We start from the raw sequence: 23,498 nt of genomic DNA, 5'->3' as shown, positions 1-23,498 counted from the left end.
GAACACGACATACTGCATGTGCCCGATGTAGCGTTGTCAGTGTGTATCCTTTGCACCTGCAGCATGTGGTTACATCCAGGCCATTTCTAGCTGATTTGGCACGGAACTACTGTGCTGCTGCAGGCTTCTGCAAGGTGACCCTGATAGCTAGACCTCCGACAAAACTGCAAAGAAAGAAACACTTTAGAACCTGAGAAAGAAAACTTCATGTTAGCAGTTTCCAACAGAACGGCAAAAGAAAGCTGCTGTTTGTTTAGGATTTCCTCTCCAGCCTGAGACAATAAAAAAAATTAAATCTCTCAAGCAATAAAGTCCATTTACAGTACTTTAATCATTCAAACTATTTACAAAACCTGATGATGCCTAAAATGTAATGGGTCTCTTAATATTTACTAGTCTTGTGGATTTATGATAAAGTAAATACTAGTGTCAAGAAAATGACAGAAGTGGTAGCAAATTTAAGCATAAAACAACAATCATTCTTCCACTTTGCAGCAAAATGTAAAAGCCTTTTCAGAAGCAGTGCTAGAACACCAGAAAGCTTTGGGGACAACCAACTTTCAATTCAACTGAATTCAACTTGGAAAAATATTTTTTGGGGTTTCATAACCATACATCTGTCAAAAACATTGGCATTAAGACTATGTAGTTACTATGTTTCATTCATTTTTAAGAATTGAAAGCAAACTGTCTCCCAAACTTGCTGTTATTGCTAGGAAAGAAATTCTCAGTAAAGTGTAACGCAACATTCATACAGAACACCAAATATATCACCTTGCTGTGATACCACACAGCACATAATCACAAAATATAACATTCAGAATAAATAAATACAGAAAGGTAGATTTGGACCTGTGGTTGGCCAGCATTTGTGTTAGTAAAGGGCTGTGAGAGGGTTAAAGACCTTTAGTATAATTCTATAGACAGGAAGTAAATACGAGAAATTATTGCCAATCACAGGTCCAAACAAGATAGATGTGATTATATATTACATTCAGTTTTCAGGGAAAAAAAACCACAAACACTTTTGTAACAATATTACATTCACTCTGCAAGTGGGCCCAGAAATCTTTGGGAAATGTGGTCCTTTTCCAAAAAACCAAAAGTGCAGTCCTATAACAGTGTGTCTTTTCTTCTTCAGACCAGTTTCTGGCTGAGGTCTATGATGGTTATAAGCTCACCAGTTTACATCACATTCTTTAATGGAATTATCATCATCGTTAATGTAATTGCCATTGCACGAATACTGCATAAGGCATATTAAAAGCAATATATAGGCCAGCTGTATATTCATTTATAAGTCTACCTATATACAAAGGACCATAAATACATGTTTAAGGCCTACAAGATTATTTTATTATGCAGTGGCATTCCTCTAGAAACTGTCTTAGCTGAATAATGTTTGGTATAGATGTTCGCAAAGCAGTAGCTTAAGAAGAGTTAATCAACGTTCAGTGATGATGATGATGATGATGATGATGGCATCAAAATATGTGAACATCACTGATTTTAACATCTGCCTTGCTTAAAGGGGTACTCCAGCAATTTGGCCCCACCCCTTTATGCAGGCATTAAAGATGCTATCCACGTGCATGTTGCGTGGACAGCACCTCCATGCCTGCATCCTAATTACCCACGTGGTTTAAACTCATCCTAATCAGTTTGTTTTTGTGTTAGTGTCACTTTTTTTTATTAGGGGACTTTTTGCGACTGTCTTCGTAGGATGAGTGGCACTCTCAGTGACAGGTCACCTTTTGGTGGAAATTGGTCGATTGCCCCTTTTAATATAGGAAAACTAATCTTTCAAGCCCTTATACTCAAAATTAGCAAATTACCTAACCTGTGGCCTTATTGTCTGCCTGCAATATTAAACACATGCATGTAGTTTTAAATGTGATTTCACATGGGTCAGGTTTGCCTGGTGGATCCCTGATGCAGTCAGCCCGGACACAAAGCAACAAATCATTGTGTTCTTTTGCCACTGTTGACTTGACAAAGTCATTTCTAATGATGCAGTAACACATCCCAGTCACACTTCCATCTGTGTGTTTGCACCCAGGGAGCAATAAAAATTGAAATATCCAAGTGCACATGACGACTTTATGGAAAGCCACACTGACACACAGCCAAAGCATGTGCCTCTGTTGTAAACAGCTTTGCTCCTTTGTTCTTGAGAAACATCATTTATGATAGGAGAACAAACAAAGCAGCATCAGGGATTCTGCACTCACACAAATCCCTTTTCATTCTCTTGGAAAGAAGCACGCAGATGGATACATGCACTCAAATTGCTATGGATGCTTTTTCCAGCAAATGCTGAGATTGAATGCCTGCTTTCTGTCTTAACCTTGGAATGCCAAAATAGATATGTAGTCAGTCCTTAATCCAAAGAGAAGACAAAGGAGAGCGAGGAATAGAAGAATGAGGCCAAAGACTGAGAGCGATCTATATAAAGAAATTAGGTCATCCATACAGGCCCTCTGTGCATGAGCGTCATAAAATGTTGACAGAGCTAGCAAATTAACAAAACAAATTACTTTGGCTTTGACATAAAAATCGAATATAAAAACATATTGTCAAACTTGTCTTACGAAGCAGTGAAGCTGCGAGTGTGTAAACTTTCTACTATGTTAGATACATTCTAAGGTGCAAAACTGCAGTTGGTACACACAGCACATAAAGCATTCAGCAAAAAGTGAGAGTCTATCATAGTTACACATGCAGGCTTAATTTAAGTGCAACCACTAATCATCAAATAAATGTACCAACAAGCTCATATTAGTACATTTTTAACTACATGCTGTAGGAAAGTCTAATGCAGAAGAAATGTTAGTTCCTAAATCCTTCAGAGAATTCTAGTTGTATTTTAGTTACATTGCTCCATTAGACAGGTTTATGGAAGTGGATTTAGGATTGAGGGATGAGTGGTTGCTAGGTGACAGGCTAAAAAGAGGCCACAGGTGAAACTGTCCGAGCGTGAACTCCTCTCCTGTGTGTTTAATGCTGCCAAAAACCAGGGGCTGTGCTCTTGAATGAGTGGTCATGGAGAAGCCAAGGCACATTTTCTGTAGTTGTTTCTGCTATCTAAGTTCCACACTCTCCTTCTCAGACTTCGCGTGTCCTGCCTCCTTACACCAGCTTTGCTTTTATGTAACAGTGCAGCAGTCACTGTTGTACTGTAGCAGCTCTTGTTCTCATTCGCTGCCCTTCGCTTCTAAGAGGCTGGAGAGGCAGATAGTTCAATGATTTTCTTGTTTCTCTCATCTCCCCCCCCCCACTTCCCGCCTCTTCACCATCTTCCGTCTCTGACAGAAAATACCATGACATGGTTTTCAATGGCTTTTCATTCATTGCTGCAAAAGAAAAAAGTTGAACAGCAAAGCTCCTGATATCTCGCATCACCTGAAAAATGACTCATCTATGCACCACAGATAACACTCTGTCCCATGCAATTCAACGCTACACCAAGCACCAAGCAGCAAAATATCTATGAAAACTATTCATGAAATAATGCCATTGTGTGCACATTTCACTGGCCTAATAGTTTTGCTAGAATGTCCTCAGCAATGCACTGATGAGGAAGCTCCTTACTAGCGGTTGTGATTAGTGTAGGCACTCTAAAAACCTGGAGGACCAGCCTCAGGATACAAGAGCAGAAAGGTGTGGACAGCAGCCATGTCAATGAGTGATAGTGAAAGAATGGACGTTTTCCCTCCTGTTGACGTAAAGCTCATTTCTAAAGCGATGGAAAAAATGAAAGCCTCCAGTTGCCTATTTGAGCTTTACAGGCCAGGGGAGGCACGTGCGGAGTCCAAGCATGGAGGAAAAGACAATGGTGGGCCGATGTTTCTTGAACTTTAGGCCCTTCTTCAGTTGTTGGCTGTTCTCTGCCACATACAACTCCCCCTGCTGAGCTGCAGTAGATATTCGTGACACCAGCTCCCCATGAATCACCACTTGCTGCTCTGAGCGCACAAAGACTTCCCTGAGCTCCTCCAGCCGCCGCTCCATCTCTCTTATGACTCGCTGACGCTCCTCTACCTCTAGGAGGCGTTGGCGAGCTGCCTCAAACTCCATGCTGGAGCTGGGGGTGACAAGCTTGGAGGAGGGGGCCGTGGCCGAGGTGGACGGGGGCTCGGAACCGGCTAGCAGAGCCCCAGTTACTCGGCGAAAGTCTCCCATGGAAATTGAGCGCCTGGTAGCTGGGGATTCCAGTGCCAGTTGAGCAATGGCAGATGTAGAAGGTGGCATGTTTAGTGGAGGCGGTAGAAGAGAACAGGATGATGGAGAAGGTGAATCTGGTGGAAGGAGCTCAGGATGTGGGTCTGCAATTGTAATAGCTGCTGCCATGTCCTCATCATGGGATTCTGTATTTCTTTGTCGTCCATCCATAGCCATGACTTAACCCTTCTTGTAGTTTTAATGTTGATCTTTTTCTCTTTTCTTCTTGGGTCAAGGCAGATAGTGGTTGAGCAGAGAGTGCAGAGATGTGCGTTGATGCAGCTTGTGAACTACTCCATTCATTAATAAGAAATCTGATCCAGGCTTGTGCCGTCTCTGCATCTGAGTGGATGTGCCGGGGAGGAGCCTGCTGGCAGCTCATTGGCTGCTGAACTCATGAGCATGTCAACTGATGATTGGGCAGCCGCCCTCTGTGCTGCTGATGCTGGCAAGCTGTCGTGTCCTCTGCTTGACTGTTTTGCTTCGCCGTCGTCATCATCATCATCTGGAACTTTGCTTTGATCAGCTCTGCTCAGTCAAGTGAGGCAGTGTGAAGCAAGAGCTGCAGAAGTATCAGGTCTCTCTCCTCTTTGCTTACATGGCTTGGCTCACTTTCTGTTCTCCCAGCATCTCTGCTGCCATCCGTCTTGCCAGCTGGTCTCTGTTTCTCTCTTTCTCCCTTTCTCTTGCTCGGATGGTTGCCCTAGCAACACTGGTCGACATCAGATTGCAAAAGCACGAGGGAGGGGTGATGTTTGAAATTCTTTCTGCCATTAACACCTTTCTGCTCCACACTATCACCATAGTTTTCATTTGCCCGCTTTTTCCCTCTTGACCCATTTCACAGCTCACAGCCTTTCTGCAAGCTACAAATTTTGTATAACCGTTTAAAAAATTGAAGACTGCTACATCAGGGTCAACAAGTACGTTGATATTTTACACAGCAGATGGCAAGCAAAGGGTGGCAAAACAAACAAGCAAACAAAATGACACAATAATAAGGGAACAGACTCCATTATTTAAATGTATTGGTTCATTAAAATACATTTGTATTATTGTTGTAGCTGCCAATCACTTTGGGCTCAGTGGTATATTTAAATGGTATATTTCAAAGAATTCTCATGGGGAATACTGTTGAGCGCAAAAACAACACGCTTGTTTTCAAATGTTCAATCATCTCATTTGTGCAGTACAGCAACATTTCAAACTGAACTTGAATCACAGTTGTTGAAGCTGTAATAACCAGCAAAATCTATTTTCACCAAAATTATATATTATATCTTGAGCTATTGTTTCTCGTCCTTCTCCTGATTTCTGTTATCCACTCCATTAACAGCTAGGCTTACCCTTTCTGTCTAGACAAATATTGACATGTTCTGCAGCTGCATTGTAGAAGTCATATGATCAGTATAAAGTAACACACACACACACACACACAAACACAAATTAAAAAGGGTTACAGTGGGTGTATGTGGAACACTGAAAGTGTGTCAAAGCAACAAGGCTTTTAGCAGGTCAGAGGTGTGCGTCAGTGTTTATGTGCTTGCATATGAGAATTCATTTAGCTTTTATCTCAGGATGGGCACTGCATTAGTAGGAGCACTGGCTGCTCTTTCTCTGTATGCTTTTAGCTTTACTGGTCTCCCGAGAGGAAGAAGTTACAAAGATGAATAAGCAAAAAGAAGGAAAACAAGATGCAGTCATTTACAGTACATGTCTATCCAAGGAATAAATGACAGGAAACCCTAAGACGCTCTTCAGGTCTTTATCCTGCTCTACAAAAAGCCTGGAGAAAAAAAAAGGCCTTTATAAAAGCAATAGAATTATGAAAAGGACACAAAGACAACTGTGCTGCTTTGAAGCAGAAAGAAATTCAACAACAAACCACAATTTAAAAAATGTTAATTTCTTAAAAAATGAAAACCTTAGTAAAGCATTAAATTAGCAGGATGTCAGGATTTCAGACACTGGGCATAATGTAACTTATTTTCACATGTTGCACAGTAGTTGTGCAATGTAAACAAGTATTTGCGTAAGATTTCAGGGATCAAGACAAGATGCTTCAGTGGAGCTTTTTTTTTTCATGATGCCCTTTTTGGACGAGTCTATTGGTTGTGTAACATCCAGTTAAAGATCACTCCGTCCAAACTAATCCCACATGCTGCTTGCATTGCTGCACTCACCGGTGGCCGTCGTCCCCGGCAAACATGCTGAACAGAAGGACGCGAAATCTGCAAACACAGGGAACCAAAGCAACTGCTTTGTTATGACAAAGTCAAACACATGTACTGGGACACGATTCCTACAGGCAAAAGACACAAATACTTCTATGTCTACCCTAAGTATGCAGAATTAATTTATGTACTTAAGTGCCTAATCCTTCCATAACACAGTTCCCTCTAACATGAATCTACCAATGCTTCAATTTCTCACTCATCTCCCCATTTCCTATTTCTAATACTGCACCCTCTGTTCCAGATTATTTTAATCTGTGTGCGGTTATGGCATGTACTGCATTTGAAGTGTGCACACGTGGAAGAGTGAGATTGTTTGTCAGCCTATATACGTAGATGCTTCTGAGTATTTTGAGTTTCCCCAAGAGGTTTTGTTTTTAGCATCGGTGTAGCTGCAGAATTCTATGGAAGCAGGGTCACAACTTGGCAGCAGTTGTACTGAAAATGTTACTTAATCAGGTTTGGGTAAAAGTCTGGCCTTGCAGAGGTTAACACAGCGAAATAAGCCACAGATCACATGCATGTCAGTCTGTGCTAACAATAAATAATGACCTATACAGTTGCTCCTGGGCAATGCACACTTTCAATTTAGCATGTTTTGTTGCAGAGTATCCTTTCCCCAATGTATACATTGCTAAGTGTGTTGGATTTCTGCAATGCTTGAATGGATTATTGGTGACCGTTTTGTAATCATAAAAAATATAAATAACCTTTGGAGATGTGTGGTAAAGAGAAAGCACAAAGGAGATTAAATGTCAGGTTTTGTGCTTCCATATGCAGTTTAAGAGAAGCACAGCTATAACTCAAAAAGCACCAACAAGATAATCTCTTTAAATAGAAGGAAGCTTCTACTTAATGATTAAGCCCTGGACAGCATCCCTGTTATAGGTAAGCTCTGCATCCACGTCAACACTTGATACACTTGCACACATACTCCCCACCCATGCACCCACCCACACTCACTGTAAAAGAAAAAAAAAAAAACTAATTAGGAATATTTGGCTTCCATTTGAGCAGAGTTGCTTCAGCTGACAAATGCCAAAAAACTGAGGAGACAGGACAAGGATAACAACTGCTCTGATGGCACAGATTTCTACTCTTGCAAGATGGAAGCTAAATGATGGTGATGAAGCTGTTCTGTAATCAATATCAGCAGCATCTGCTGCTGCAGACTGAGGCAGTCAATTTGTATAAGAGAGCAGGAAGTCATTCAGTGCAGTGAAATGACACCAAAGTACAGAGAGGGATCTCAATGAAAATATATTAACAAAACTAAATTGTGTGTCTTTGTATAAAAAACAAACTGTGTGTGTCCTTGACATGATGGTGCGTGCAGAGAATCTTTCCAGCATAAATCATGTCAGTGGATGCTGATGAGTGACAGAAACTAGCAGTCCAACGAAGGAGCAGCAGTTATTGCGGCACAGGTACATAAGTTCATACAAAGACAGGCAGCAGCATGTAGACAAATGTAGTGATACTGTAAAGGAGAATCTGTGGCAATATGTGGCATCTGAGTTTCCATGCGAGTTTGGAGGAAAAGGAGAGAAGACTGAATATGATGACTGAAGCAGGAAATCATTTACATACAGGCATGGTAGCTCTATGTAGTGTTCATGAATAAAAATAAACATTTTATATTTACATGACTTTAGTTTTTATATAAAATTTCATAATCATATGGGAAGATGAAAATTACAATGGCTGGATAAGCTGTTACTTTAAGAGGAATTTTCTTCTCTCTCTCAGAACTCCTTAGGTTTCCATACTTAAAGGGATCTTGTAACAATAATTGAATAGGAAGTGAGAGAGACTATGGCATTAGTTAGATGGGCCAGGATTCATTTCACTTTTACAGGAAACCAAACTTGCCCTTTATCTCCCTCCAGTGGCCACCGGGGGAAACCGGTCAGAGAATTAGGTACAGGTCAGGGTCCACCAATCGATCTTCCTCTGTGGATAAAACTCACTGTGTTAAAGGACTCTCTAAAATAAAATTAGGTCAGTACTAAAGCAATGAGTTTACCATTTTTATTTTTAAATAAGCTAATTAACTTAAATTTTTTTTTGTCCTTTCAGCTTATCCTATGAGTTCGGATCATTGTCCGCATGTTGATTTGGCACATGTATGCCCGGATGCCCTTCCTGACGCAACACTCCCCAATTTCTATCGGGATTTGACCGGCACTGGACAGCTGGGAAGGGGAATGGGCTGTTAGAGGTTCAGTGTCTCACCTAAAGACACTTCGACATATACCCAGGACAGGGGATCGAACCACTGACCTTGTGGTCCGTGGACCTCTGCCTTACCAACTTACAGCCGGTCCTTTAGTTAACTTAATATAACTCTTTAAATCACAACTGAAACAAGAGGCTGATGCAATTGGTTTGTTGTAGCAACGGAATTTTTAATATTTGTAAGATATAAAAATCTTCATCTTTATCATACAATTACCACCATAAATTTAGTCAAAGAAGGGAGAGTTTTGCCACTAAACAAGAATTATAACCTAACTTTGATCCCTTTGAGGTAAGACAGCTGGTTTATAGATGATTTAGCCACTCAGGTCGTCTCTTCTACACAGGTTCAGTATCTTCTGGCTGGTTTGTTTTTGTGTTTTCCATGTAAGACATTCAACCTCACCTGCAGGCCGAGGCACCAAGCTATAAGCAGGACCTACCCTGTGAAGCTACTTACAATGGGACAGAAAATTATTCTTTAGAATGTCTGTGTTAATAAAATGAAAACGTGAGCTAATCAGAGAAAATTCAAAGATCATGAATGGAAAAGTTGAACACAAGTCTGCTGACGATAGAGTAAGTCTAGAGTAAGTGTGTGATATTATAGACCAGTGACTCGACACACATGCTGCCTTTGAGTGCTCAGTTGCATAACGACAACAGTCAAACCGTCCTCACTACATTTTGAAAACAGAAGAAGAGACCTGTATAGCATAAGGTTCATGGACTGTAATGGGCTCAGCATGTCTTCCACCATTTTAAATCACTAAATCTTTGGACAAAAAGCGAAAACGAATCAACGTCAAAAGTAGCTAACACAGAAAACAGCATCTAATATGCATTATTCAAGAATCACAGTGGGGAAAAAAAAAAAAAAACCAACAACAACAGAATTTTAACATGCCACATTGTTCCTTGGGCAAGTTTCTTTCACAGAAAGCCACCTATTTTACTATTTTTTGTAGTAATAAAATAATAGACATCTCAAATGGCTGCCAGCAGATGGATGAAGCATAGAAAAGAGAGAGGAGAGAAACAATGAAAGCCACATGACATCATTACGTCACTGGACCATGCACATGACCCCGCAGCATCCTGCAAGATAGTACACACACACACACACACACACACACACACACACACACACACACACACACACACACAAATGCACGCACAAACACATGCACACACACACACACACACTCACACAGATTGCAAGTCATGCAAAGGACATCCACACACGCACACGTTCTGTAAAACAAAACACAGGCATAGATTGACATTACCCCAAGCATCAGCATTTAACATTTCCCATAATCCCTGTGTTCTGGCTGTACCAAAGCCAAAGGGATATATATGGCAGAAATGTTTCATATTCATATTAATAATGCTCTTTGAAGCACGTTTAACAGCAGCTGGACAGTACTCTGGTTTTGTGCTGTCAGCACAGACTGATGTGGCAGCACAAGCAGAAAGATAAAGCTCATCAACTTTACAAAAGGAAGACGCACAACAAAACAGGCAGACAAACGGGCAGGCAGACAGGCGTGCAGCAAGCTGAATGACAACCAATTACAGCAATGATGAGGATAGAAAACGTTCATTGTCACAATCGAAAAAACATGGCTGCATCAACTCTGTGGCAGGTCATGCACAAACACACTCACACACTCACGGCACATATACATCTGCCAAAACCTGCACACTATGTTTTTTGCCCTCAACACCCCATCCATCTTCACAATCTTTTGCTAGCCCAAGGAAGCTGGCTAACAGTAGCTGATGAGCCCGCACTATGGGGATGACAGCAAGAGCAGGACAACTGATGTCACAAGATGGGGGCAGGACCACAAGTCAGTGTTCCTTGGCTGGTAGTGGTTGGTAGACGCTGAGTCCCCGAGCAAAGCTGACTGAGTGGTTTGGAGCAAGAAGGTGCAGTTTTGGTCAGTCTCCAGGAGGCTGATTTGTTGTTGTAAGTCTCTACAGGGAGGTAGAGGGAAGCTTCTTGACACGCCTCTTGGCCAGGAAGGAGCTCTCAATGGGTTTGAGCTCTGGAGTGGGCTGGGAGCTCTTCAGGGCAGAGTAGGTAGCAGCCATTGCACCCTGAATGTAAACAGAAGGATGGAGAGTATGAGAAGAGGAGCAGAAATGGGTACAATGGAGTTTTCTTAGTTTACAACAAATTTTTGTGTACAAATGAAATATATAGATTGATAGATATGAGTCTATAACAAAATTCATTAACTCTCTTTAGGACATCTGATGTGGACTCCTGACTTGAAGAAAACAATGTGAATGTTGAGAGAATGAACTAATTTATTACCATGACCAGTTTGGGATCCTGGTGTGGGAGCTGACTTTTGGGCAGTTTTTCTCTGTGGACAATCCAGGGGTGTTTGAGGACCTGCTTAGCAGTCAGTCTCTGATGGGGGTCCACATGAAGCATCTTTGACACAAGATCCTAAAGGGAGATTGGAGAAGATTGGCGTCATTTCTGAAAAAAAAAAAAAAAAAAAAAAAAAAAAAAAGGGAGCAAAAGTCCTAGACTTTGAAGCTCTACCTTAGCTGCGTCCGACACAGTGTCCCAGTTGCCTCCAGTCAGGCTGAAGTGACCATTGCCTATCCTGTTCAGGATCTCATTGGGAGTGTCCTCAGGTCCATTAGCAAACGGAGTAAAACTAATGGGAGAGAAGCGGACAGATGACAGAATGAGCAGGGAACGCAGCGAGAACGAAAAATGTGTTTCAAGACATTTTAGAGTGTTGCTATTCACCCAGCAAGCATAGTGTACAGCAAGACTCCCAGACTCCAGATGTCACATCCTTCATCATAGCCCTGACGCTTCAACACCTACAAAGTAGTCAGATATAAATTACACATTTTATTTAACACAGTCATGTTGTAAGTTAACATCCGTCAAAGTTTTCAGTTTATTACAGAATCAGCCTTGACACTTATAATTACGAGACCAACTAAATGTGACCTGCTCACCTCCGGAGCTACAAAGTTAGCAGTGTAGCATGGGGTCATCAGCAGCCCATTGTTGGCACGCAATTGCTTAGCGAAGCCAAAGTCACAGATCCTGATTGATTCTGGATTCCCTGACTCATCAACATAGAGGATGTTGCTGGGCTTCAGGTCTCTATGCACCACCTAAAGAACACAGCAGAGGGAGAACCAAGAAGAGGAGTGGGTAAGGTAAAAGGGATTTTCACACAGGTTTAATGTCACCATGCACCAAAAACAAACTGCCGCTGTGAGAACACAGTGACACCACAGTTTACGGCAAAACAGATCCTCCTGCAATAAGCTCTATTCTGAAAACCAAAGAGCAAAAAAAGTAGAAATTGTGTATTTACTATTATGTGCAACCTCAAGTCAAAAACAAACTAAGACATTATTTAAACAGACTGTTTAATTGTAGTCCAGCTGTGTGACAACTGGAAAATCTTTTTGCCCATGAATGACTTGATTACCACTGGAATTGTTCAGGAAAGAACTGAGGTTTTTATGTTGCACATTCAAGTTCGCAGACCGGATGTGCAGTGATTATCAAAGTCAATACAAATCATGCTAAACACAACAAAAACACACGAGTGCCTGGTGCTCGTGGTTCTCACCCCCTGTGAGTGCAGGTACTCTACAGTCCTGGTGATGGTGTGAAGTACAGCGCTGGCCTCTCTCTCCGAGAAGGACTTCTGTTTTAGGATTCGATCCAGCAGCTCTCCTCCACGCATCAGTTCAGTCACCAGGAACACCTGCTTCCCATTGTCGTACACCTGAGGCAGAAACATGCACAGCTGCACATTATCACATCATGATTTTGACAATCAACACCTGAGGCAAATTCTAGTGTGGCGTGTGAAACAAGTGTGTGTGTTGGTTTTTTTTTTAACTCACATCCTTCAGTGTTATGATGTTAGGGTGCTGTCCATATCTAAGCAGAATCTCAATCTCTTCAGAGGGGTCTGTACTGGTCTTGTCAATCACCTGTCATACACAGAAACAACAGTCACACAAAGCTAATATTTTGACAGTTCAGTCAGATAAATTGTGTTCTTTCAATTTTCTAAAAATCTTTGACTCGTTCATTAATTTAGCCAGGTTTTTATGACAAACTGACTGAAATAATATGCCACAGATTGGTGTGTGCAGTTCGTGTGTGTGTGTTCAGACCTTGACAGCGTACTCTGCGTTAGTGGCTTTGTGGATACATCGTTTACAGACAGAGAAGGATCCCATGCCGATGTCTTCCTTCAACATGTAGCCGTCACTGAACAACAGGTTCTTCCCGTGTAACTGCTGCAGAAGAAGGGTTGAAGAGTTTGGAAGTGAGCGGATGCGTGACGCACTGACAGCTGACGAGGTTTTTAGGGGGGCATTAAACCTCTTCTACTGTGCTGCCTGTCTAGTCTGTGTTACACACACTGAGGACCAAAGCAGCTGCAGTCTAAAATGTTTAACTGTGACATTTATGAGCGACGGTTTGTACATCTTTTGTCTTTTATATAGGTATTTAATTGCTTTGTGCTTCTGATGATGAATCCAGCTCAGTTAACTTAAGGAAATCAAACAGATTAGACTTAAATGTAAGTTTTTAACTGGAGCTCCTGGCGGTTCAATCTAATTCTAAGGAAAACACAGTGTAGCAGCTAGTCAGTCTGACCTGGACCACTGGATGTGGTGGGGGTTGCAATGGTTCCACTGAGCCTTCTTCCTCCAAAAGAGTTGTTGCAACAAAGCTAAATCCCCTGAAGAGCTGGTGAGCTCCAGCACTTGGGGGCACGCCAGGGGAATCTGCAAGATAATACAAAAAAACGTCAAGTTTTTAAAAAAAAGCAACTGCAACAAGTCACAGCTTTTATAGTCAATTATAATAATAGTAAAAAAATTTCTTGCATCTTGACTTGTTTTCAACAAACAGCGCAAAGTATTGATTTGTTTTTCAGCTAAAAGAGGGAAAATATGATATAGTTTTAGCTTTGACCTCTGACCTTTAGGGGTGCGGGAGGTGAACTCGGAGTCGAAGTAGAAAGTGTCGTCTGGCCGCGCCACTGCAGGTTTAAATGGAGGCTTTACTTCTCTTCTGAAGAGTTTCTGAAAAAATAAAAATACTTTTATTTACATCAGACAGTATTCATTGTGCATATATTTTATAAAATGTATGAGTCTCACATTCCAATCTATGGTGGAGAAGAATCCATGTCGTTTGATCTCTTCTGCACCGTCAGCACCAGATCCTTTTAGCAAAACAGCACCATTTAGCAGAAACACAGTTTTTGGCTTTGCCCTTCTCTAGAAATCTGTGTCAATGTATGATCACATTGTGTAAACTTCCACTTGGGAAAGTCATGTTATGAGTTGATACTAACCCAGTCTGTTGGCAGGGTTCCTCTTGAACAGAGCCCTGAGCAAAGACTGGGCCTCTGCACTCAAGAACTGAGGCATCCCCAGACGTGCTCTGCAGGCAGAGACAGATGGCACACAGCTTAATTAATTTCACCAGATAGTGCGTGAGGCATTTTTCAACAGATTCTATATTTGACAACAACTTCTGTGCTACTGTAGAATGTGTGTACATCCAGGGGATACTCACTTCAGAATCAGGCTCATTGTTTCTTTGCGGTCCTTTCCTTGGAATGGTAGAGCTCCTGTCAACATCTCAAACTGGAGGACAGAACAAACATCTATAATCTACCAGTACAATCTACAAGTGCAATAGAATATTTACTATTTAGGGCTAGGTAATACAACTCTTACCATTAGTACTCCAAATGACCACCAGTCTGCGCTGTGGGTGTGTCCCTGTCTGTTCACAACCTCTGGTGCCATGTATTCCACAGTACCACAAAAGGAATAAGCTTTCTTCTCATTATCAATGGCTTCTTTACACAAACCAAAATCTGAAAAAAGGCAAAAACATACATTACTTTACAACTTCCTAGAGTATCAACCCATAGTGCAGTAGAGTACACTATATTTAGGTGTCGATATACAGAAGTTCATAGAAGAACAATTTATTTTTAATGCATGATCAGCAAAGCCATTTTCAGCATGAAATCCTGTTTCATCAAACAGCACTTTATCTTTGTTGGCATTTGTCCTTTAGAAGCTTTATAGGTGTGACTTATTGTGTGTGTTATGTCGCCACTGCAGGTCACCTTTGGTTCAATGGCACCAAGATCCAGGGTAAATAAATGGCAGTGATTATGCATGACAGTAAGATAAAGAGTAATAATTAACTAGAAAAACATATACAGGTCCATATACAGATATCTGGAGTTGGTGATAAGGCCATCGCTGCCCTATGAGTAATGAAGGTCATTGAGGTGGAGGACAGGAAAGTGTGTGAGTGAGTGAGAGAGACACACACACACACACAACGTTGTGTGTAAATATGAGAGCAGGAGACTCACCTGTGAGTTTAATATGTCCCTCCTCATCCAGGAGAATACTACAAGAACAGAATGTTAGATGTTATAATACACTTATCTTGACATCACATACTGACGCAAATTTAAAGATATGAGTTTGTTTGCATTTGTTTAGGTTTTTCTCACTCAGTATGTGTTGCTCTTACTTTTCAGGTTTGAGGTCTCTGTAGATTATTCCTAGACTATGAAGGTGGTCAAGTCCTAATGCCAGCTCTGCTAAATAAAACTTCACATCTTCTTCTGTGAACATCACCTGGGATAAGCAGACACACATAGGGAGATCAATAATTTATCAGCAGGTGAGATAACTCACAGCATTTATGGTTGAGTGAAACCTGACCTTAGGCCAGTAAAACACCACAATCTAATAATCACTCTCACCTCTTTAGAGAGTCTAGTGAAAAGATCTCCTCCTCTAAGGAAGTCCAGGATCAAGTACAGCTTCCCTTCAGTTTGAAATGCTAGAAATTAAAAACAAATAAATATGTAATTGCAATCAGATTAAACTGTAAGTAAGGCTGTCTGGAGCTGAAAGCAATGAAACTGTGATGGAAAAAGCAGATCCAGTAAAATCATTTGGACTTTTCCTATGAAAGTAGAGAGAAATGATGCATTTGGTGGACTCACCATAGTGCAGTTTGACAACAAATGGGTGGTTGACGTCTGCCAGAATATCTCTCTCCATCTTAGTCCTCACACGGTCTCTCACTGAAGAATAAATAAGGGCATAGATTTTAATGTGCATGTAAAAAAACCTCAGTGGTTCAACTTAAAAAACAACAACAAATAAATAAATAAAATTACAATGAGCAACAAACCTCCGATAATGATTTTTCATAGTTGTTAGCTTGAGAAGTAAAGTTAAACACATACTTTACTGATTCTTACATGATATTCAGGGTCAAGCAGAGTTTGCATAGAAAGACTGTAGGAGTAATTCAAAGTTTGAAGAACTGAGAACTGAGAGGTTTTGAAAAACAAAATGCAGCATTTTGCTCGGATTTAAAAATAGAAAATAAAGTGCATGCAGCATGCTGAGGAGTTGTCTGTGCTGCTCCCGAGTGGCTAAAAAAATAAGCATACTGTAGTCTAACTAAACGGTATGTAAAGTGAATCCAGCAGTACATTTTTACACTTGTGAATGGTAAATGCACAAACTAACAATAACAATATTTTAAGGCAATTTACAAATATGCACAGCTAAAATTAACCACAACATGTTGTAGGACCGTGTGAACAAATACAGATCAGGAAGAATAAGACCACACCACCTGTGTGCAAAAGTGAAAAACCCATTGCATGCGGTGGTGGTCTTATGCTAACTTAATGCTGTAAATTACTGCGTGTGAATTACAGGAAAGGCATGCACCCTCTGATGTGAAACGGAGGGAGTGCCACCTAAAAACAAATAATGCCAGTACTGCCAAAGTAAAAGAGAAAGCCTTTATACAATCAAACTACATGAGAAGTTCGAATACAAGGTTCCAACTAATGATTATTTGCATGATGTATAAATCTGTTCAATCTTTTTTAAATGTCAGCAGCCCAGATTAAAATGTCATAACAAAATGTTGAAAACAATCATCACAAGTGCTTGAATATTAAATTTGTGTTTTTTTTGTTTACATTTTTGTCTGAAGAACTGTCCCAAAACCCAAAATATAAAATTTACACAGGTATAAGTACAACTTAAATGGAATGAAAAATACATTTTTGGAGAAGTCATATTAGAGGCTTCATATATGTTTTCCTTCGCCACTGAATGCACACATCCTGTTATAAAAATAATGTGATAATGAGGCAACATTTGCCATTTCATATGCTGCCAGCTATTTGTGTTTCCATTACGAAATCTTGTTTAAAATGCTAATTAAAACAGAGGGTTATATTTTCTGTATCATTAAAAACCTACATTGATTAAAAACAGCACATGGACAACAAATCAAACGCTGAAACCGAAAAATCTAATAGTGTTGTGAAAACATTATGCTAATTTTGAATTTGATGCAACACCTTCAAAAAAGTTGGGACAGGGCAACAAAAAGACCAGAAAAGTTGTGCAATATGTAAAAAACACGTGCTGGAACATCTTACAACAACTTAAGTCAAGTGGCAACAGGTTAGTATCATAACTGGATTTAAAAAGAGCATCTTAGAGATCAAAGAGAGAGTCTTTTAGAAGTAAGAAATGGTGATGTTCATCACTCCACAAGTTAAAACTCTAAGAAAGAAAAATGGACAGAAACTGCATATCCATCATCTTCTCTGGACACAAGGCCATTTAAGATGGATTGTGGTCTAATGATTTTAAATAGGATTTTTATTTTTTGGAATTAATTTCAATTGCTTTCAAACTAAAACATTTGAACTTTTTAAAAAGCATTGCTGGCATTAAATAATAATAATGATCGGTTGACTGTGGAGTTTGCGATCAAATGTATGTTTTCAATATTTTACATACATTCTCTTTTTTTTCACAACAGGGTCAACAAGACGATCAGTGGTTGAGCAACTTTCCTGCACCTGGTGATGGGTTCAGTCACGTTTAGCAGCTTGACAGTGGGGGGGTTGTGGCTACAATACTTTTAAGCCTAACCCTCAATCAAATAACAGGGTACTGCACCTTTGAGGGTGGCCTTCCTCAGGACCTTCATGGCATAGAGTTGGTTGGCATCTGGAAGGGTCACCTTTCGCACCAGAAACACCTGCAGTATGCATAGCAAATTGCAATAACATTAAATCTGGGAGTAAGAATGAAAAAGAAAGAGAAAATAATCAAGGTCTGATGAAGGGAGCAGCAGCAGTATGGACAATTGTGAGCATGGGTGTTACCTTGCCGAAGGATCCCTGTCCCAGGACTTTGAGCAGTTCAAACTGAGAGGCATCAGCCTTCTCCGAGCCCTCTTTAACCACATGGGTAATGTTGATCTCCTTGATGTCTCCATCTTCCTGCAAAGTGCAAAACAGAGAGGAAAGTATAATATAAAAAACTATAATAAATCAATGAACCATTGCACTGAGGATACTTATTGTTGTAGCCAGAGGTCGAAAGGTTAATGTATTTGGAGGAGAGTCTCCTGCTGTTAACAGCACTAAATCAACATAATAAACTTCAGAAGAGGAAGCACAGTATGAAAAAAAAAAAATCACCCTGTGTTTTTTTTTTTTTTTTTTTTAGGTTTCTGGAAATGATGCTGACTTCACACATGACACTGATGACAACATTCAGTAAAATGTATGCAACTGTGACAAAACAAAACAAAAAGCTTGTTAATAGCAACAATGCAAACTGCCTCTAGTAGTTTAAAGTTCTGTATGTGGACACAAGCTCTTTGACATCAAGCTTGACTTTTTGTTCAAAGACATTTAAAAGAACATTGTGGGTTCTTCTTCAGGGCGGGGCACTGTTGGTGCTTCTGAGAACTCCAGCGACACACAGTTGACCTTATGTCAACCTCAGCCACAACTTATCAACACCCTACAGAAAAGCATCAAGACATCAGCATCAAACATCACCAACATCAACAAGTCTCTTTCTGGAGACCAGCTTTTTCAGTTCCCTGCGTTAATAGTCCCCAGAGTTTCATGCTGTGGGCATACTATGACAGACAACACTACAGCTACCCTGCAGAAAGCATTTTAAATTTAACAATGTGGTTGGAGGGCAAAGACTTTATTTTCCATTTCCACTCAGAAGGTCCACAGCTACTTATTGGATTTAATTTCACAAAATGTGGAACTAGAAAGTACAACATCATGCCTGTTTCACAGTTTCTCTTGAATTTACAATTTACAACATTATCTTGCAGGAGAAGTAATAGATATGCTCAGCTAAATTAGTAACAGTAGTTTATTAAACACACAATACTGCTGTTATTATACAGTAATCATACTGTATACACAGTATAATACTGATTATTCAGTTAATCGTGTACTGATGTCTAATCTGAGAGTCATAAATTGCATTTAACAAGTAAAGATACCACAAAAGTGAACATTTTTTTAATCTTGTTTGGTGTTTTTTTTTTTAATTAATGATATTTTCTTTTTTATTAATTAACTAAGGAATCAAGTTTATTTAAATGGTTTGTGACAATTACTCATAAGTCATGTATTAAACAAAACATCAAACATTGTCTTACTTTTACCATTTAAAGTTTAATAATATTGAGTCAAGAAAACTATTTAAACTATTTACTTTCAGCACTGGGAAGCTGTGATGAGTTTCTGACCCTGTAGTGACAAACTAATCAATAAGATTATGAAATTATAGCCATCCATTGAATATGATAATGACTATAATCAATAGTTAAAGCCTTAAATGTAGCATTTAGTCTATGAAACAAATGACTAAACGGATTAAATGATACAGTTTCAACAACACACTATCAACAGCCAACACCACAGACCACTAAAGCCTGGGACTTTACTTGACAACAGGAAACCAGAGTTGGTTGAGCATGCAGGCTTTCAGCTGCACATTGTTTTTAAACAAAACCCAAGTATGACAGTAAAGCCTCATCTGCACTTTTCAGTGTTAATAAATCCTATTCCTATGCTTCTTTGATTAAAAATGAGAATTCGTACTAACAGCCTAATGCTCTCTGGAGACTATTTCAAGTTTATCAGAATGCCAACAGGAGGAGGCGTCACTTTACCGTCCACTGGTTCCTTGGGGTAGGTGTAGTGTCAGCGCTGTTGCCTGTCATGGGGGTTGATGTGCAGCTGTTACAGTGAGCAGGGCTGCCAGCCAAGGATTTGCTCTTTTTGAACAGGTAGAGGGTCAGCAAGCGTCTCACATTGAAATTTCTTTTGTCCTTCTCCATCTCCCTACCCATGTCCATAACAAGGCAAAGACTGCTACCTCAAATAAATCATCTCTAAACTTCACCTCATCTCACCTCAAGGACACTTTAGATAAATTTGTGCACTCATGCCTGGATTAGTTCTGTGGACTGCAGGTAAATATGGTCAAACCTCTCACCCCTATTCCTATTCTCTCTGCAGGCCCTTCTGCTACATATTTCATTAACTCTTCATCTTGTCTTCAATTATCTCTTCTGTCCTCCATCTCGGTCTCTCTCTCCCTCACTGTGTTGGTCTTATTAGTCTGGTGTGTCCTCTGTGAGTGACTGCATCTGAAGTGAACTGGAACCAAAGCGAGCAGGAAGGAAGAGCTTTTTCTTACTCTCGCAGTCCTGCACCTAACATGTCACTCAGACACACACACACACACCCACAGACCCACTTGCACACAGAGTGAGTGAGAAAGTGAGAGAGAGAGAGAGATAGACAGAGACAGGGGATAGACAGAGAGACAGAGACACAGTGAGAGAGACAGAGAGAGACAGAGACAGTAGGAAAGAGAGAGACACAGAGAGAAAGAGAGAGAGAGAGATACACAAAGACAGAGAGAGACAGAGACAGACACAAAGACAGAGAGAGACAGAGAGACACACACACACACAGAGACACAGAGATAGACACAGAGAGAGAGAGAGACACAAAGACAGAGAGAGAGACACACAGAGAGAGAAAGACAGACACAAAGACAGAGAGAGACAGAGCGAGAGAGAGACAGAGAGAGACAGAGAGAGACAGAGATGGAGAGAGACACAGAGATAGAGAGAGACACAAAGACAGAGAGAGAGACATAGAGAGAGACAAAGGCAGACACAAAGACAGAGAGAGACACAGAGAAAGAGACAGAGAGAGACACAGAGAGAGAGACACACACACAGAGAGAGAGAGAGACACAGAGAGAGACACAAAGACAGAGAGAGACAGAGAGAGAGAGTGAGTGAGACAGAGAGAAAGAGAGAGAGAGACACAGAGAGAGAGAGACAGAGAGAGATTGTGTCATTAGTTGCTGACATGACCCCAAAATCTTTGTGGGAAATTACTCTTTGCCCACAATTCAACCGAGCAGAGGCTACAGGAAGAGAGGAGGCAGGAAAGTGTCCCCTCTCAACATGGTCCATATGATTCAGACGTCTTGCTCCCTGCGGATGACTGAAGATTTGCCTGCCTGTGCACAGGCATGTCTGGATCATCCTGTCTCTCACAGTGATTATGCATGTCTAAAATGCCCTCTCATTCTTTTCCGTTACTCCATCCCTCACTTCTTTTTACTGTAAATATCTCTTTGCACCATATAAACAGAGAGCATGAGTCAACTTCTCTCTTAACCAAACGGCTCTGACTGCAGACCTTCTTATAACTAGATCTGATTATTCTGCATTGCAGCCCGTGCTTGAGAAAAGTGGATTTTAGCATTTTTGCAATTGCAGAATTACTTTTCTAGTGGGCAGAAAGAAAGAGATCCAAACTGTTAGTCTCAAGGGGTTAAAATATAGAGATGCAAGCAAAGGTAAGCAGGAGTGTGTTTAGTGAGGAGCTGCAGCTTGGACTGATATGAAACAGCTGCACAGTACAAACAATTGAGCTTACCTGGGCTCTAATATGGGCAAAGTCCCTCTCTATCCAGGTGATATGAGACTCGTTCTAGGAGGTTAGAGAGAACATACTTGGTTTTACATCAAGTACATTTCAATACCAAGACTTCCTCCCCTCTTATAGAAACAAAGATGTCGTGGACCCAAACACAGGTACACTTCACAAGCACAAACATGCATTCACAGATGGGGAAGGGCAGAAAAGGACAAGATGGTGATGGTTGTTACACTAGAGACAGGAAACCTCTCTTCCCTCATAGCTCTCACTTCCTCTTTTCTCAAACAGACCAAGCTTCCTTCCTACTCGTTAACTCCAACATGCAAGCAGCAGCGAATGAGCAAGTTCAAACACTAATTGTTTGATAGCTTAATAGTAAATAGTAAATAATTAAAAAAAAAATACAAATAAAAAATCCCTTTACTAGACTGTGTTAAACTGAAACGAGTCCTTATTGTTTCACAGTTTTATGGCTTTAGTGCAATAAAACTAAATAAATATGATTTAGGTTTAGAGGAGGGTGAAGATAAACACATCCTTCTGCATTTCCTTTGCTACACGGCTGAGATGATTGCAGCTCAGCATCACATCACATCCACCCTCTTTCCAAAGTATCGCCCCATAACACCCTGAGACCATCCACACACAAACCCACATCACACAAATTGAGCAATGACAAACATACATAAAAAAAGTGCACACTTGCCTCTCGTATGCGAGTTTTGGTGCGAAATATGAGCCTCCACATGTCTGAGTCCAGATATTTCCATGTCACAGATACAACTGGTGGCAGAACCTCTGTCACACTGACTGTCTTACAAACACATGGCCTATGTGTCAGAGTTAGCTAACACTCTATATGCAATACCACAAAGACAATGATAGGATCTCCACAAACACAAACACACACACACACACACACACACACACGTCTCAAAATAGGAAGTAAAGTGAAATTTGCTGCTAATATGATCACAGAGTAGCTTGGGACAAAGTTGTAAAAGACATGGTTGGTGAACATCAGGAAGTGGCACTTATAGGAAGCATTTTGTCATTGGGAAAAGAGAGATGGGCAGTGGTGAGTGACAGAGGAAGGAAAAGGAGAGTGATACAGGATCACAGAGCAGCTGTAGATGAGTTTGCCAAAAGGCTTAACAACTTGATGGGAAGTCAAATGAGACACATACAGGTTTCTGTTTTGTAACTGGACTTGTTTCAAGAGAAAAGGAGGAAATCAGTTATCTGCTGATGCTCGCTTGTCATGTAACTTAATAAAAAAAATAAAAAAAATAACAATCCTGTTTGGATTTTTTCAATATCCAGTGGAATCTAACCTGCACTACCTCTTTACAATAAGTTTTTTATGACTTATTTCTTAAAACAGCATTCATTATAAAATAAAAGCTAAAGCAAACTAAGTATACACATCTGTTGTAACCTTAAGTCACGTGGGTCTTTCTGACAGGCTTCTTTGACATAGTGTAATGCTGCCTGGTAAACACAAGGGGCCAGTGCAGGTCTACAGCCAGGCCAGTGGCCACAACTCCAAAGATAAGTGCTGCAGATAGGAGCTTTAAGCCAAGTAAGGGCATGTTCACACTGTTAGCTTATGCCTCCTCCAAATCCCAGTGTTGGTTCTCATATCAATTAGACTGGAGAAGACACAAAGAGGGACAGAAAGGGGGCATGTGGGAGATGGAAGAGGTGGCCTGCTACTCAAACACCTTCACAGCACAGCGGCAAGTTCCTTCTAGTTTGAGCCCCACAACGGTCACATCTCTTCAAAGTGTCTTGAATTAAAAAGTCTGTTTCAAACAATGAAGTTCAGAAAAGAAATATGTACAAGAGCACTGGAGGTGGTGAAGTGGATAAAAACCAAAGGGAGAGAAAAAGAGCAGACAAAACGGTCCGTATA

General features: G+C 40.6%; 2 protein-coding genes across 8 annotated transcripts in view; both read right to left on the bottom strand.

The window, feature by feature from the left end:
* Window positions 1–312: 312 nt before the first annotated feature.
* On the bottom strand, window positions 313–4,870 carry LOC137101705 (TMF-regulated nuclear protein 1-like). Its single transcript, XM_067480444.1, has one exon. The coding sequence runs from the start codon at window positions 4,396–4,398 to the stop codon at window positions 3,772–3,774; it is 627 nt and encodes a 208-aa protein (XP_067336545.1). The 5' UTR covers window positions 4,399–4,870; the 3' UTR covers window positions 313–3,771.
* Window positions 4,871–8,842: 3,972 nt separating this feature from the next.
* The window catches only part of rps6ka1 (ribosomal protein S6 kinase a, polypeptide 1), a 45,164-nt gene continuing 30,508 nt past the window's right edge, over window positions 8,843–23,498 (bottom strand). For 2 of the 7 annotated variants that reach the window (XM_067480436.1, XM_067480441.1), the window contains exons 3-23: window positions 21,581–21,634; window positions 17,963–18,079; window positions 17,754–17,835; window positions 15,758–15,838; window positions 15,512–15,591; window positions 15,277–15,383; window positions 15,113–15,150; window positions 14,457–14,599; window positions 14,293–14,363; window positions 14,069–14,157; window positions 13,872–13,936; window positions 13,691–13,793; window positions 13,363–13,493; window positions 12,873–12,998; window positions 12,597–12,686; window positions 12,317–12,475; window positions 11,688–11,849; window positions 11,470–11,546; window positions 11,257–11,374; window positions 11,020–11,157; window positions 8,843–10,799 (exon numbers count right to left, since the gene is read on the bottom strand). In XM_067480436.1, the coding sequence (XP_067336537.1) occupies window positions 10,677–10,799; window positions 11,020–11,157; window positions 11,257–11,374; window positions 11,470–11,546; window positions 11,688–11,849; window positions 12,317–12,475; window positions 12,597–12,686; window positions 12,873–12,998; window positions 13,363–13,493; window positions 13,691–13,793; window positions 13,872–13,936; window positions 14,069–14,157; window positions 14,293–14,363; window positions 14,457–14,599; window positions 15,113–15,150; window positions 15,277–15,383; window positions 15,512–15,591; window positions 15,758–15,838; window positions 17,754–17,835; window positions 17,963–18,079; window positions 21,581–21,634 (2,154 nt within the window). In that variant the 3' untranslated portion in view covers window positions 8,843–10,676. Of the gene's footprint in view, window positions 10,800–11,019; window positions 11,158–11,256; window positions 11,375–11,469; window positions 11,547–11,687; window positions 11,850–12,316; window positions 12,476–12,596; window positions 12,687–12,872; window positions 12,999–13,362; window positions 13,494–13,690; window positions 13,794–13,871; window positions 13,937–14,068; window positions 14,158–14,292; window positions 14,364–14,456; window positions 14,600–15,112; window positions 15,151–15,276; window positions 15,384–15,511; window positions 15,592–15,757; window positions 15,839–17,753; window positions 17,836–17,962; window positions 18,080–19,788; window positions 20,388–21,580; window positions 21,635–22,289; window positions 22,435–23,498 lie in introns of those variants that run through there. The other 5 variants (XM_067480438.1, XM_067480442.1, XM_067480443.1 and 2 more) reach the window with 4 other exon arrangements.

This window comes from Channa argus, chromosome 16 (assembly GCF_033026475.1).
Source record: "Channa argus isolate prfri chromosome 16, Channa argus male v1.0, whole genome shotgun sequence".
Lineage (NCBI taxonomy): Eukaryota > Metazoa > Chordata > Actinopteri > Anabantiformes > Channidae > Channa > Channa argus.
The sequence above is the reverse complement of the archived record's forward strand: the minus strand, read 5'-3'. Positions and strand labels throughout refer to the sequence as shown.